Source organism: Terrapene carolina, unplaced genomic scaffold, assembly GCF_002925995.2.
Source record: "Terrapene carolina triunguis isolate 2854851 unplaced genomic scaffold, T_m_triunguis-2.0 Scaffold89, whole genome shotgun sequence".
Classification (NCBI taxonomy): Eukaryota; Metazoa; Chordata; order Testudines; family Emydidae; genus Terrapene; species Terrapene triunguis.
Genome location: NW_020664440.1, coordinates 25461679 through 25477554, shown reverse-complemented (window position 1 = coordinate 25477554; position 15876 = coordinate 25461679). Strand labels below are relative to the sequence as shown.

The following is a 15876-nucleotide window of genomic DNA, read 5'->3' as shown; positions in this document are numbered from 1 at the left end:
CTAAGTTTGAAAAACAAAACTTCTGGAAAGAGACTCTGCATGTGGCAGTGGGTCATTTGTGAGCTGGGGAGAAGGTCAGTTTACTACAGGACTGTATAAATAAACAACAATAATAGTTAAAGTAAGTATTCCACAATATTTCCTGTGGTATAAAATTAAGTTGGTGCTTCACCAGGAACTGTCAATTCAAATCTTTCTCCCTCCCCCGCTCCAAGAATAGTGTAAGTTATCCAAAAAGGGCCATCAGGTGTGTTTGAACAGTGTTTTGAAACATATGCAAGTATTAAGATGGACATTCAATTCAGGCTTGTGAAAAAAAATATTTTCATTTTGTACTAGACTTTTCTTTAAATTAACTTGCAAACAGTTTACGATGTCTGACAATAATTCTGGCAAGCCCATTTCTGGGATTCTACCCAGCATTCCCAACATAGTTTGACATTCAGAACATTTTGAACAGATGTTTTACTGAGAAAACACAGCCAAGACCCAGGTATAGTGATACCACTTTTTAAAATGTGTGGCGGTTCCACAGGGGATCGAAAGCATTCTGGAAACAGAATTAAAAATTCCAACATTGTAAGAATGGAGCATGGCAACTTCTTCAACATATCAAATTAGTAACTCATTACATCAAACTACAATGCATTTCCAAGGACTAAATAATAGAGCTGACGGGAAAACGACAATTCAATTTCATGGCAGCTGTCATTGTTTCTGCATTTAGTTTTGTTCTGCATTGGATTGAAACCAAAACCATTGGAATGTTTTTGAAAAAAAATGGAATTGTGTTGAAAAGTCCATTTTCAGATCAAAACCTGAGCTTTTCAATGCAGGAGGGTGTGTGTCTTGGTGGGTAGGGCACTGACTTGGGATGTGGGAGTCCCAGCATCAAGTGTCTGATTCAGAATATAGGTTTTTTATCCCACTCTGAAGCAGGCAGAGTAGGGAATGAACCTGGGTCTCCCACTTTCCAGGGCAATGCCCTAACCACCAGGCTGTAGAGTGTAAGAGAGAGTCTCTCCCATCCTCCACCTTTACACCTGACAACTTCGTTGGAGCCAATACGTCTCTGCAAAACATTTTAACGTTGACTAGACAACAGATTTTGATGAAATTTCATTTTATTGAAAATGTTCCAACTAGCTCCATTAAATAGCGAATTCACTAGATGAGAGAGGCTTAAGAGACAGCACTAAAGAAAAATAAGTATTAGCAGTCAGCCAAATCTCTGAAGTTAATCTGTGTTCCCCTCCCATTAAATAGCTGCTAATACAAGCAGTCTCTACTATTACTCTGGCAGTCAACTGTGGAAAGGCCAGTGATTATCCTGTGCCCTGGCAATGTGGATGCCCTTTAATGTGCCTTTTCTGTCCCTCTCTTTAGAGACCTACGTCTCCTTCCTTTGAAGCTTGCATCCTCTGTTTTTATTTTTTAACATTTCTTCTTTTCAACTACCAATTTAAAAATACCCCCTCTCCCCAGAATCCTTGATTTCCATCCAGCCTTTTCCATCCTCTTTTGTACCTCCATTTCCATGCTGTCATTTGCATTTCAGTCCATTTTAATTAGGGCTCGGTGAGCTCACAGCCTCTTCCCCTAAAATGTGATCAGGCTCCCAATACAAAACAAACTCTGTAGAATTGTTAATTTCACGTTTCCCAGTCTTGCTCCACTAAAGTTAGTTTTGTGCCTGCCTGCTGTGGACTTAATGGACAAGCTTTACCTTGGATCCCCTCCAACAGCCTTTAAATACTCGTATCAATGGGTTCCCAGTTATATCCAACCAGCTTGCTGAGCTGAGTATAACCTCAGGCAATCTGGGTAGGGTTAGAGTGCTATGTGGAATCTCCTTACCATTTAGCTCAAGCCGTTGGCCAGTGGAAAATCCAGACTGGGTGGAGGTGATTCCCTTCCTTGTGGCTGTCCTAGTGACTGAATAGTAATGGTACATATTTTCTTATATAAAGCAGCTGTGATGACACGTAACTTTTTTTGTCAAATCAAGTCTTTTACTGTATCACAAAATATGCCATCAGTTGCTATACTGGATAAAGGAAGCAGATTTGTAAAAAAACCAAACAAACATTTCCCTTCTTACATCCTGTCACATGTCAAAAGTCACAAACTGTATCAATGCCCCTTACAGTGCTGCTCTCAATGGCAGGCAGACATCTGGTAAACAGTTTTTACTTATTGGTGAGCAGCAGCTAAAACCCAGCTAATAGGGGAGACGTTTTATGGCAAACCTTGTTTGTCAACCAGTTGCACAGTGGGCATAAGCTGCACAAATTGGTGAGTTTTGAACCTTGCTTTTAGTGGCACTGAATAGTGATGACATGCCACTCATGCAATTAAACAGAACTGTCAATTTCTTTGGGGGGGGGGGGGACTATGAATTTGTTACTCTGTTATTTTCATGAGTGTGTTGGCGTGGGGTGTGTTTTAATTCATATTACGTTCCATGATTGTTAATATAATTGTACACTGGAGCTGTGCAAAATACTCAGACCTTGAACCCACTCCAGAGTAATCTAGTTTTAGGAGCAAGGTCAGATGCATTCTCAGACTTCAGCCCGCATTCTTGCCAAGTTTATTCTGGACGTCACGCCTACTCCCATTTACAAGCCCAAGAACTGTCTGCATATGGGATTTTATCCTTGAAGTCTGAAGTTCATTGAACTTGAGCCTTCAAGCAAACCTGAAGTATATGGTTCACACCTGGTTATTATTGTGAATCAAACCCTACAGGGTTCACATGAGCCTACTGTGTCCGAATAATATTATCTCCTGAACTAATCTCATGCTTAAGAATTTCATGCTTATGCGCTGGACAAGTAAATGTCTCCAACTATCCTTTGCCAATGCTTTTTTAAATTTACATAATCTTTCCTGGATTTCTTGCTATATGGAGAAGGCTATTTTTATTTATGGCAAGTAAAAGACGAGTGAATGCACTCCTGCATGTGCTGCATTATCCCCCATGGAATATTTAGATGAGCCCAAGAAATGAACAAAATCCCAGATATAAACCCTCTCACCACACAGATCCATTTCCCAATTTGTGGCTTGTGCCTCTCTCCAGTAGTGTTATTAGCACACAGGAAGAATGGGCTAGTAGTTAGAACATTAGCCTGCACCTCAGGAGACCTGGGTCTAATTTCCTGTTCCTCCACAGACTTTGTGTGACCTTGCACAAGTCACTTAGGTCCAGACACACAAAGGTGCTTAGGCACATAAATCCCACTTGACATACACATTTGGGGGATTGGTAAATAATGAAGAGGATGGGTCACTGCTACAGAGTGATTTGGATCTCTTGAGAAGCTGAGTGCAAGCAAACAATATGCGTTTTAATACAACTAAATGTAAATGCATACATCTAGGAACAAAGAATGTAGGCCCTATTTACCGGATGGGGGACTCTATCCTGGGAACCAAAGACACTGAAAAGATGTGGGGGTCTTGGTGGATAAGCAGCTGAACACCTAATCCTAGTGAGTACTCCACTAAAGCAATCCTGGGATGCATATACAAGAAAACCTTGAGTATTAGCAGAGAGGTTATTTTACCTCTATATTGTGGGCACTGGTGCAACCCGGGCTGGAATCTGTTGCCCAGTCCTGATGCCCACAATACAAGAAGGATGCTGATAAGTCAGCGAGGGTTCATAGAAGAGCCATGAGAATGATTAGAGGATTAGAGAACATTTCTTACAATGATAGACTCAGGGAGCTCAATCTATTTAACAAAGGGAAGATTAAGGATGATTTTCTTAGAGTCTATAAGTATCTACATGAAGAACAAATATTTAATAATAGGCTCTTCAGTCTAGCAGAGAAAGGTATAACACAATCCAATAGCTGGAAATTGAAGCTAGACAAATTCAGACTGGAAATAAGATGTAAATTTTTAATGGTGAGAGTAATTAATCTTTGGAAAAATTTACCAAGTGGATTCTCCATCACTGACAATTTTTAAATCAAGATTGGATATTTTTCTAATAGATTTGTTCTAGGAATTATTTCAGGGAAGCGCTATGGCCTGTGTTATACAGGAGGTCAGACTAGATCACAGTGGTCCCTTCTTGCCTCGGAATCTATGAATTAGGCCACTCATCACCTTCTAAAACCTGAACAACGCTAACAAGTGGCTATGGCTATGAGAAACACAATATGGCTTCTCATTCTGGAAACCAGGCATTTTGTTCCCATCTGCAGGTTGCTTGATTGAGAAAGAACAGCGAATGAACCCAAACTTTGTCTTGTTCAGTGTGACTGTTTTTATTTATTTCTGCGCTTTGGACAACCACTCTCTATGCAACTGTTTGGGTGGCTGCTAAAAACTACAGTTGATCCAGCCACTCCATTGAAATGGGTGGATGGTATTTGAGCTGGATATAGCAGCAAAATGAGGAACATGTGGATGGATTTTAAGCAGAAGGCCACAACTTTTATTAAGTCAAACACAAGGGAGGGGAGCTACCTACCCTCACCAATACTCCCCTATACCAGGCATTTAAGTGGTTCCAGTGTAGGGGATTACAGGGCTCCTATCATATAACCCATAACTCAGGGTAGACTCTCCTCAACCTACCCCAAGAATCAGCTCACTGTGAGACCTACCAGCTCCACCTCCTGTGAGGAGGAAGAGGCTGCAGAAGGGTGGGGATTCAGGCCACAAGGTCTCACCCTATCCTATGAGCCCAGGGCCCATCAGCAAAATCCCAGGTCTTTTACCTCTGAGAACTGTTCATTTTATCCTTTTAACCACATTGGAAACCAGCCGCAGGGGACATTAGTGACTAGCTTGGTCACACCTCTCCCCAGTGACAGTGCCTGGTATCATAGCTCCTGCCCCATTCCATTCCCTCACATTCCATAGCCATAGGTCAGTGCCTCCATGTGACAAAGGTACATCATCATCCCTGAAAAATTAAGGCCCATTGTAACAGATGACCCTATGCTGTACCACAAACCCCCTTGTCTCCACAGGTATCCTGGTGACCTCCCAATTCACTTTCTTCCTAGCCTTGTCCACTTTGGGTGGGTTTGGAGCACCTCACCAACCTGCCTCGCAAGCACTAGTGATCATATTAACCTCAGGCTATGATTTCCTAATCAAACCAACAACCCTCTGCATTCTATCCCTTAAATCAACTCCAGTGCAGCCCCTGAGATCATTCTCCTCAAGGAGAATAACCAGAACATGAGGCAGGACCATGCTGTTTGTCAATGATCTGATGCCTCTGAAGGCCTCTTTTGCTGAAACAGTGGATGCAAACGTCAGCCCTGAAACCCAGCTGGGATCTATCTGCTGTCCTGGCTGCTTTTGTGTGGGTCCAATGCTTTGTAGATTGTCTACTAGTTCAAATATTGGGTATGTTTTGGTTACCCACTATCTTCCTCTGCATTCTGACTGCTTCTACTGCTGCATCAGTGAGTAACGCTGCTGCAGTGGAGCCACAAGAGACTCAACATGGCTTGTGTTCCAGGTTAAATCCCTGGAGCTGGGAGATGTAGGCCAATCAGCAGCTCTGCATCCTAACTGGCCAATGGATGGCAAAGTTTTTAAGCAGGGGAGGAGCTACCCAATGTCCTTCATCAAGTGTGTCCTTCTCTTGCTGTTGGGGCTGTCCCTCTTCACCACCAGCCTAATCAACTTCCCCCACCCCTTGAGGTGCGTGGGTGGCATGTTGATTCACCCCTGTATGCATCAGGGCTGAATGTGCATTCTCTGTGCTGCTACCCTCCCTTGATGGTTGCACTAGCAGAGAGTAGCTTTAGGGTGGAATTTTTGAAAGTGTTCCATGTTGGCCTAACTTAGCTTCCAGTAAAGCTAATAGGAGTCTCATCCTTTTACTCGCACTTGCAACCATCCACGAGTTGCAGCAACTTAACAACTCCCGACCTCCCAAACAGGCCATCAGCTAGACCCGCAGCATCTGCCAGGCTGGATTCCCATCTTAGTTGTGGGTGAGTAGGGTGGGGCTTCTGAAACAGAGCTGCAAAAGGCTCCACATGACCTCCAGTTCCAGCATCAAAGCAAACACCCTGTATCTGTGTTGTGGATGAGCAAAACTGGTTAGAGTAAAAAGCTCACCAAACTTTTGCCCATTTGTTAGAAACAAACTGGAAACAGACATTTCTGCAAAGTTGAGTTTTGGGGATAGGGGTTCACTGCCAGTATTTGACCAGAGTCCCAAGTATCAACATTCAACCTGAAAGTCTGCATAATATTGTCACAATATTTCCAGCCTGGACCAGAAGAGTAAATACTAGAAATCTTTTCATATTCCTAGTCCAATCCAGAAGACTAAAGGGATTTAGATAACCTTTAAATATGTGTCTAAGCATTTGCTTATCTGAACTGGACCTCCAAACGTAGTGAGTGAGCATGTATTATTACTCAGTGAACTTTATCTTCCTAGTTGTCAAGGGCAAGGGCTGCTTCTTCTGTAGTAATTTAACAACTCTCAACCAAGAGCCAAGATATGAATCAATGGTCACAGCATACATGTTGTGAAGAAGGCTGTGGGCCTGATCATGTAGTTCTTACCCAGGCAAAACTCCTACTGAAGATAGGACTGCAGGATCAGGCTCTGTATTGAGCTGCTTTCAATTACCAAATTGTAGGACCATTTTCTTGGGTTGCTGTTGTGCAGCACAGGATACCTTTTGTTCTTGGCTGCATTTGGCCTATTTGTGGTAAGAAAAGAAGATCTTGGATTCAGAGCTAATCCATGAAATTTACTATGTTGGGAGCGATCGTGAACTTTTTAATGTAAATTTCACAAAGTGTAAGGAACAATAATATTTTGCTGAGTTAGGCCTAGAGTAAAGATATGTTACAAATATAGTGTTGAGGTGGGTATCTGAAGTAATAATAAAGAGAAACTGAGTTATACCAAGGTTTGAACTAAACCTTGAATTTAAATTCTGCAGAGCAGTAATTAAAATTTAGCCTGTAGCAGATCATTCTCTTGAGGTTAAAATAGTGTGGGGGAAGCACTGATTTGAGTTTACCTTGCTTTATGCAATTTATAAGTATGACCTACCTAAAGCTAACATTCCTACCCCCGATTCCAGGTCCCAATTAAAAACACAGTTTGAAAACCTTTAGGAGACCTATGGGGCCTCTTTTACAGAAGCCTTTACCCCCTCTCATTCTATGAACAAATTAAAAAATATTACCTGGTCCCCTGTTGGTCCTCCAAGCTGACACTATGTTTTCATTAATACATCATTAGGGTAATGACATTGTGCTGATGTTGTTCTCTAAATAGAGCATAAGCCATGAGGAGCACCAGGGCTGTATGCCTTTGCATTCTTTGTTACAGGGAAATATTTTTAAAAATGCATTATTAAAATGTTGATTTTTTTTTAAATATGTTCAGTTCTGTTCGATAAGCTCTTGGTTTTGGGCATTTATGCATTAAGTAATCACTTAAGATACCTTAATCATTGCTCTCAACTACAAAGTTGGTTCACTTATAATTTATTTGAGCATTTACAATTACATAAGGGCCAAATGTTTATCCGTTTAGAGGACATGTGGGATTGAAATACATTACTTAATGAAATCAGTGAAATGCTTTAAAAACAAGACTTGAAATTGTGCCTTTATTATTTTGTAGGCAATTAACTGCTACCTCATAGATAACAATGGATTTATTTTAGTATCTGAAGATTACAGACAGGTAAGTGGCAGGATTTTCTTAACCAGTCCCATATCACATGTTAGAAAAGGTTTAGTTTGTTTGATTTTGTTTATTAAACATGGTCTTCAGTGTTGAAGCATTAAGATAATGATCCACATTTAAGGAATAAGTAGCATGAGATTAAAAAGATCCCTCCCTCAAAGAATGTAACTTGCCTCTCAGAGGGCCTCAAAGAATTTCTAGCTCACAGTGGGGTGGGTCTGCTCTAAACTCATAAAGTTCAAATTATATAACTCTTTGCTGCAGAGGTGTCTGTTCCCCTTGAGGAATTTTTATCTTGAGGAAGATAGTTCCACATGAGTTTTTACCTCATTTAGGAGGGTCTTACTCTCGAACTTGTACTAGTGAAATCCTACACTGTAAATCTGTTTGTTCCTGTGTTTCTGTGTTCTGAACCAGATTACTGTCATTTAAGGTACAAGATTTAAATTTGGCATTCAGCACCACAATAAAGAGGACTGGGGTAAAATCATGATTACTCCAGAGATTATTCAAAACATTAGATTGTTGTGACCATGGACAGCTAATTGGAAAATGGAAGACTAATGGCCTAACTCTGTAGCCCTTACTTAGGAAACACTTCCAATCAACTTTTGCAGGAATTTTGCATGAGCAGCAGCAGCATCAGGCCCCACATGGAACAGGAATGTCCAATACAGGCTCTCTTTTGGGTTGAACCCTGTGGAGTTGTGATCTGAAATTCCCATATTTCTGGCTAGATCTCAGCTGAATTAAGTTTGGTTAAGTAGGTTTACTGGGATGTAAAACCTTAAATTCTTTCAGAGACATCTTCCCTCACCCTGACCCTTCCTCCCACAAAAAAGAATCATATTTGGGCTGACCAGACTGGTCACTTTCACCACTGCAATTCAATAGTGGGCAGCAGTGAAACTGACAAGAATCATGTTAATTCAGTCAGCAGCTTCCAGTACCCTTCCAGTACCCATAGCAACTTTTTTATGCTGACTGCCTCAGAGTCGGAGACCCGAGGGCTTCCACACTCCTGTGCCAGCAGGCTCTCCAAGCTGTGCGAAGCCAGCTGGCCTAGCAGTCTGGAAGCCCTGGAGCACCCAGCTCTGAAGCACTCCACATGGTGGGGCTGCCAAAGAGCTGGGACCCTGGAAGCCCTGGGGTCCCAACTCCGAGGCAATCATTCAGGAGGGCTGCCAAGGAGTCAGGCAGGTGAGATGGCAGGAAATTAGCGAGGTTTCCTTGCGAAACCTGCCTGACAGGCAAATTTTGAAACCTGCCTGTGTTATATTAGATTCATCAAAATCAACAAGTTTCTGTGAAATTTTTCACTTGTGACGGATCAGTGTTTTCCGGTGGAAAAATGTTTGGTTGAAAACCTTCCAACTAGCTCTATTTCAAAGCCTATTCTGACTGCATCACAAGCAGGCACTCTCATAGCAGTATCAAGGGCACAGAGGCAGAAATTGACTTTGACCCTCCCCCACAAAGGAGGCAAGGCAGATGTTCAGTGCTGGGAATGGGTGTAATGGACACGAGAATTAGGGTCCACAGTTCTGTCACTCTACCAGATGCTGGAAGGGTTGGAATGGGATTGAATAGAGGCAGCCAGTGCGTGGGGTCCAGGGCAGCTGGCAGATTTGCAGTGTCCTCAGAAGAACTGCTTTAGGGGAGCAAGGAGAGGTATTTCTGCTGTGGCGGATTGAGTGGCACTGCTCAGCTGCTCATTCTCAGGGCAGTGGCACCGTAGAAATCCTCTCCTACCTGGCAGCAAAGAGATTCATCCACAGCAGGATCTAGGGGCAGTAAAATACTGGCAGGGCAGGAAGAAGACCCAGCAGATCCTGAGCTAGAAGTTCCTGCACATGAACTGAAAGAGTAAGAGAATGATGCCATGGGGTGGACTCAACCCACAAGAACAGACTCGTGCTGCACAGGAGCTGGGATTGACAGCAATTGAGGGGGCCAACTAGGCCTCCAAACTCAGAAGTGAGTAGAGGACTCTCCTTCTGGTGTACGCACACACACACACACCCCTTCACAACCTCTACACACAAGTAACGTCATAGACATTCAGCTTCCTGGACTTTCTTTCCTCTACAGATGGGCTGATTACTCTGACCTCTCCCAGCCCCTCTCCCTCACAGTCCTCCTGCTACCAGCAGACCTTCCCCTGTCCAGCCTATCCTTACCCACTTGCTCCTATTAACACATCCTCTCCTCTCTTCCCTAATCCCATCCTGGCCCCCACAATAAACACAAATAGAAACACAAAACAAAGATCCTACCAGTAACCTGACATTTGCCCGCCTGGTCCTTTGCATGTGTGTCATAATCCTTCCTCCCAAACCTGGTATGTCTTGTTTATTTAAATATTACGCTCTTCAGGGTGGGGTCCATGTCTGCCCATGTGTTTGTACAGCAGCCAGCAAATGGAGCTCATGTCCTACCTAGGGCTAAGAGGAGCTATCACCACTGTTACCACCAAAAAAAAAATCGTGTCTCTTGTAGAGGAAAGGAGAACAGTGGGTGAGAACAACATGGTGCTGCTGCAAGGACATGGAGCAGGTGAATGGGTAGGAAGTCTGTTACAGCAGCACCACAGGTAAGCGAAGCCAGTAAAAAAAAAAAAAAAAAAAAAAAGCAAAGACTGCACCATTGGCAAGAGCCATGGACCCCCAGCCCTCAGCTGCCACTTCCCACACCTGTGTTGTTACCCCCTCCCCAGCAGTTGATGGGATGAGAGATTTGCTGGCCCCTGTTTCTATCATGCCCAGCACTGGCAATAAGTAGGGCCCTACCAAATTCATGGCCATGAACAATGCGTCACGGACTGTGAAATCTGGTCTCCACCCATGAAATCTGGTCTTTTGTTTGCCTTTACCCTATAATATACAGATTTCACAGGAGAGACCAGCGTTTCTCAAATTGGGGGTCCTGACTCAAAAGGGAGTTGCAGGGGCGCCACAAGGTTATTTTAGGGGTCTCATGGGATTGCCACCCTTACTCCTGCACTTCCTTCAGAGCTGGGCAGCCAGAGAGTGGTGGCTGTTGGCTGGGTGCCCAGTTCTGAAGGCAGCGTCCCGCCAGCAGCAGCGCAGAAGTAAGGGTGGCAATACCATACCATGCCACCCTTACTTCTGCACTGATACCGTCAGAGCTGGGCTGTTGGAGAGTGGTGGCTGCTGACTGAGGGCCCAGCTCTGCAGGCACCAGTGCAGAGGTAGGGATGGCAATACCATACCATGCCATCCTTACTTCTGCGCTGCTGCTGGTGGCTGCTCTGCCTTCAGAGCTGGGCTCCCAGCCAGCAGCCGACAATCTCCAGCTGCCCAGCTCTGAAGGCAACACCGCCACCAGCAGCAGTGCAGAGGTAAGGGTAGCAGTACCGCAAACCCCCTACAATAACCTTGCAAACCCCCACCCCAAACTCCTTTTTGGTCAGGACCCCTACAATTACAACACTGTGAAATTTCAGATTTAAATAGCTGAAATCACAAAATTTACGATTTTTAAAATCCTATAACCGTGAAATTGACCAAAATGGACCGTGGATATGGTAGGGCCCTAGCAATAAGACTCTGTCTTCCCATAATCCTTTGCTGCGCACCACACAAAGCAGTCTCCTTTGTGCGTGAGGAGGAGGGGCACTGTCAGTTACCCTAATATCTGGGATTCTCCATCTCTGCTGATATTTGGAGGACTCCTGCTTCAGAAGTAACTAGAGCAGCTCTAAGCAGGACCGCCTCCAGGCACCAGCGCAGGAAGCAGGTGCTTGGGGCGGCCAATGGACGGGGTGGCACGTCCGGGTCTTCGGTGGCAATTCGGCGCTGAAGAATCAAGCGGCACGGTAGAGCTGCCGCCGAAGTGCCGCCGATCGCGGCTTTTTTTTTTTTTTTTCTTTGCCGGCTGCGGGCGCCAACAAGCTGGTGTCGGCCTTGGCTCTAAGACCCATGCCTCACACCTGGGCAATACGTTTCTATACTTGATCAAAACTAAGCAGTTCAAATGTTTTTAAAAAACCACAAACTGTGTAAAAGTTACTGATTTCTGAGGAGAAGCTAATCTTTAAAAATGTAAAAAGCGTATTCTGAGTGAGAGCTGTCCTTTAAATGCCTGAATGCAACTGACTCATGACTTGGCAAATCAGATTTGCTGCTATCTAATGTTATACCAGACTTTCCTGGTCTGGGCTTGTTTGACGCTGTCTGATTTCCTGTCTCGCAATTAGGATAATTCTTCATCATCATCAATCAACTAGTGCTATTGAAACTGGTGCATTTAATCACATAAAATAAAAATGTTCTCCTTGCCCCTAGCAGGCTTTACATACTCATGTGTTTTGAAAAATGTCCCAGGTTTCCCCTCAGTGAAAAAGGCAATACTTGCTCTTTAGACAGAGGAATGCCTCTTGGCTAGGTCTGTAACTTTTCTGTCTGCAAACTCCCAGGTGTATAGTTGAGGTCAAGTAAGTTACTTGTAATGAAAACTAGGATCTAGTTATTCATGCCCTTTCCTCCCCCTCCCCTAAATTCTGATATTTTCCCCTTTAACAGTGCAAAGACCATGTCCAATTCTTCTGTGAACTGAGGTCCTGAAATAAAAATGCCATCCCCACACTGGAAAAAGACACTGGCCTGCACATGCATGATTCTTTACAGCTCCATTTGCATAGCTGTCAGGACCAGGTCTAATGGATAATGGAGTCTCTTCCAGATTGTATATCAAATTCATAACAGGAATGTTTGTTTTCTCATCAGAGATTTGTCTTCGTTATTCCACATCTTTTCATTTACTGAACAAAGGCAACATGGATCATTCATCGGGATGAGTGGTTTTAAGCAGGAAATGACTCTGAATGGGGTGAAAATTTATAGGATTGGTGAAATGTAATGTTCCAGCTCCATAAACAGGTCATGCAGGAATTATAAACAATGCTTTTTTATGACCATTTAGGAAATCCTTTCAAAACCAGTTTATATCTTTATGGAGTAGCATTTTAATCACAAGGGTTTGTGATCAGATTAGTTGCATTTTCTTTACAAGCTTGAGATTTAGGTGGTTTTTATTTCTGACATTAGATGTTATATAATGTACCACAATCTATTGTATAAACTCTCTCATCTGCTCAAGGGTTTACCCTGTAATCCCCATAACTTGTCATGACTGTTAAGTCCTTTTCAATTTTTATGTAGAAGTAGCCCTGAAAATCTATCTATGTAACTGTCAAAGCCACTCTTGTCAGATTCTGGGATATGCCAGTTTAAATTGTATCCACTCTTTTTTTGCATTTATCCCACTTCTGGTCATTTTTGTTCTTCCCCCTCAGACTGGCAACTTTTTTGGTGAGATCGAGGGGGCTGTGATGAACAAATTGCTAACAATGGGCTCCTTTAAAAGGTAAGAATTTTACAACCCTCTCTCCCTTAAAAAAAGGTTTGTATAAATAAAGTAAAATAAAACCAAGGTCAAATAAAACGAGCCCAAAGTTGACTGAGTGGCTGGATTCTGCTTGTGCTCATGTTCCAGGTGATCTTTGTAATTTGATGCCACATGCATGGACTGTTACAAGTCTTGGAGACTTGGCCTACAATGAGTTTCCTGTTAACACGGTATAGCTTATTGGAGTATGATGCTGAAGTAAGAATCTGAGTCCAATCCTGTTCCCATTGACTTCAGTGGGAGCAGAATTGGGCCCTATATACTGCAGTGCAGCTTAAACAGATTTTTAAAGCAAGTCACAGAGGAAATAGAAAACAATTTAACCTATAGAAATCTGGAGAGTCTCCTCTTTAGAAAAGACAAACCAGAAAAGACAAAAGTGTCCCAGAGATAAAGGGGAAGGAGTTGCTTCTCATTGATTTATTTTCACTCACATTTACTATCTCGGCCTCACAAAATTGTCATGAAAATTGGCCAGGCCAGGCAAAAATCTACTTACTGGGCCTTACCAACATTGTAATGAAAAACAAATGCATTTTTTTATGTGCCCATCAAAATAAATAACTCACTCCAGGGAAGTGGGCAAGTAGAATTTTGCAAGGATATGTTAACCTTGTCTCCCAACTCAGTACTACATTCTGCCTGGTTTTTACACAGCTCTAAATAGCCTCCCTCCATCCCTTCACCGTTGTATGCCCCATATACGAGCCAGGAAGAACTGTAGTCCTTGCATTTAGGACTACTCTCTAATTATTCCCCTGTGGAAAACTAGTATCTAAAGGAAGCAGAATAGGATGGGGCCATAGATGGAACCAAGCCTATGTTCCCATTCTCTACCAGCCAGTGGAGCTGGCCAGCTGCACAGAGGGAGGGAGAGGAGTATGCTGCACCCCTTAAAGAGGTGTGGCAGTTTGTGGTTCCCTTGTGCAACAGGAAGCTCATTCTCTTCGGGTACGTCTACACTGCAGTCGAGAGGTGTAATTGCAGCCCGTGTTGACATACCCCAGCTAGCTTTGATCTAGGTACGTCAAAGTTAGCTCAAGTAACAATAGCACTGAAGCTGAGCAGCAGGGGTGGAGGCTACTCGAGTACGAACCCAGGGTTCTGGGCATGCGGAGCAAGCCCACCCGCCACCCATGCTGCTGTGCTGTCACTGCTGTGGTACTCACGCTAGCTTTGATTTTAAAGCTAGCTCAGGTAGGTCTATACTTGCTGCAGTCACACCTCCTGATTGTAGCGTAGTCCTGTCCGTAGAGGCCATATGCTTCCTGTGCCCCTGTTGGGCTGGGACAGCAGTGCATCACACACAGTAAAGAGCTCTCCCAAAATGAGAAGATCTAGCACTCAGTGAATACTCCGAAATCCTAGTTTTCTGATGGTGGCAACCTTCATTCTGCTGGCAAAGGAATTGTTATTTGTTTACTGTTACATTTTCAATAATTATTATGAAATGAAGTGAACTAATTCCTATTTACTAAATGGGTTCTGGGATGGAAGGGCAAGAAGCAAGCCATCTTATTTAAGCCAAGCTAAAAATCAGCATTAAATGCAAAGGCTAATGCTTCGCCTCCATACCTTTGCTTTTCTCCTACCCAGCAGAATATTGGCATTTTAAATAGGTGTTCTACCAGAAATTCAGTGATGCTGAGCTCTATGATTGACATAAACGAAGTGAAGGATCCGTCTAGTGTGCAGCGATAGCTAACTTGGAATGGCTAATCGGTTCATGTTTAGCTATGAGGCACCTAGAAAGAATGAAGCCAACATCAAATCCACTAACTGAGAGCGACCGAGCTGCACGCTGAAAGCAAAATTTAAACACAGTGAGTGGGTTATTTAAACAGAATAAGCTGGCCGTTGCCAGTGAATTTAAAAAATGGGTTAGAATCAAACTGGTATAATTGCACTAAGTGAGCCACCTGCTCTTTCTGTGGTACAGCATTTAGCACAGTGCAGCAGAAAGTAAACTCACTTGTGTACCCCAGAGGAAAGGCTTTAAAAAAGAATCCTCCCACCAATATGGAACGGGAACCTTTCCTGGGTTTGTAATGAACATTAATCAGACATGTGTTCCTTGTTTAAAGGTTATTGTTTTCTTTTTGCTTTACCTTAATGTATTTCTTTATTTTTATTTCAAAGGGGAAAAAAGCATGTAAGGGCTTGGAGAGGAGCTCTGCATTCTGGGCACTGATGCTGTGTGAGTGCAGCAGAGCAGTTGCCATAAATATTATGTACATCATATTTCCTATTATTATGGTTATTATGGAGATCAGATTAGAGAGCAGGCTCTAATCTGTCGCTATATTCTTTGGAGTTTTTCTCTGATGATTTCCAGAGCCATCCTCTATTCTACTTTGCTGCCTATATGTTGTCTACTTTCCAGCAGATGTGTGTGCTATAAAAACTGTCATCTGAGCTGTTTTTGCTCCTCAGTGGCTTAGCTGGCAAAGTGCAGGCTTCCATGATGCCTGGACCCTCACCATAAAACACAAAAGGCATTTATTGATACCCCCTGGGAAATGGGAGTCCTAAAGTTCCTCTTGAACCTATCTATCCCGAGTGGCAGTACAAAGAGATTCCACCACATCACAGATTCATGCTAATTATCACACAAACTAAGGGCCCAACCCTGCAAAGGGATGGGATGACCTCTTGTGATATGCTGAGTTCCCTGAACTTCTATTGGATAACAGAGCACTCAGTACTTCTCACGATCAGGCTGGAAGCATTGGGCAAAAGGGGGT

At 43.2% G+C, this 15876-nt stretch overlaps 1 protein-coding gene across 1 annotated transcript in view; it reads left to right on the top strand.

Moving 5' to 3' along the window:
• Nucleotides 1–15876, top strand: part of CACNA2D3 (calcium voltage-gated channel auxiliary subunit alpha2delta 3) — a 734667-nt gene that overhangs the window by 670952 nt on the left and 47839 nt on the right. Inside the window, exons 30-31 of the mRNA XM_024221093.3 lie at nucleotides 7637–7699; nucleotides 13020–13090. Of these exons, the coding sequence (XP_024076861.2) occupies nucleotides 7637–7699; nucleotides 13020–13090 (134 nt within the window). The remainder of the gene's footprint in view (nucleotides 1–7636; nucleotides 7700–13019; nucleotides 13091–15876) is intronic.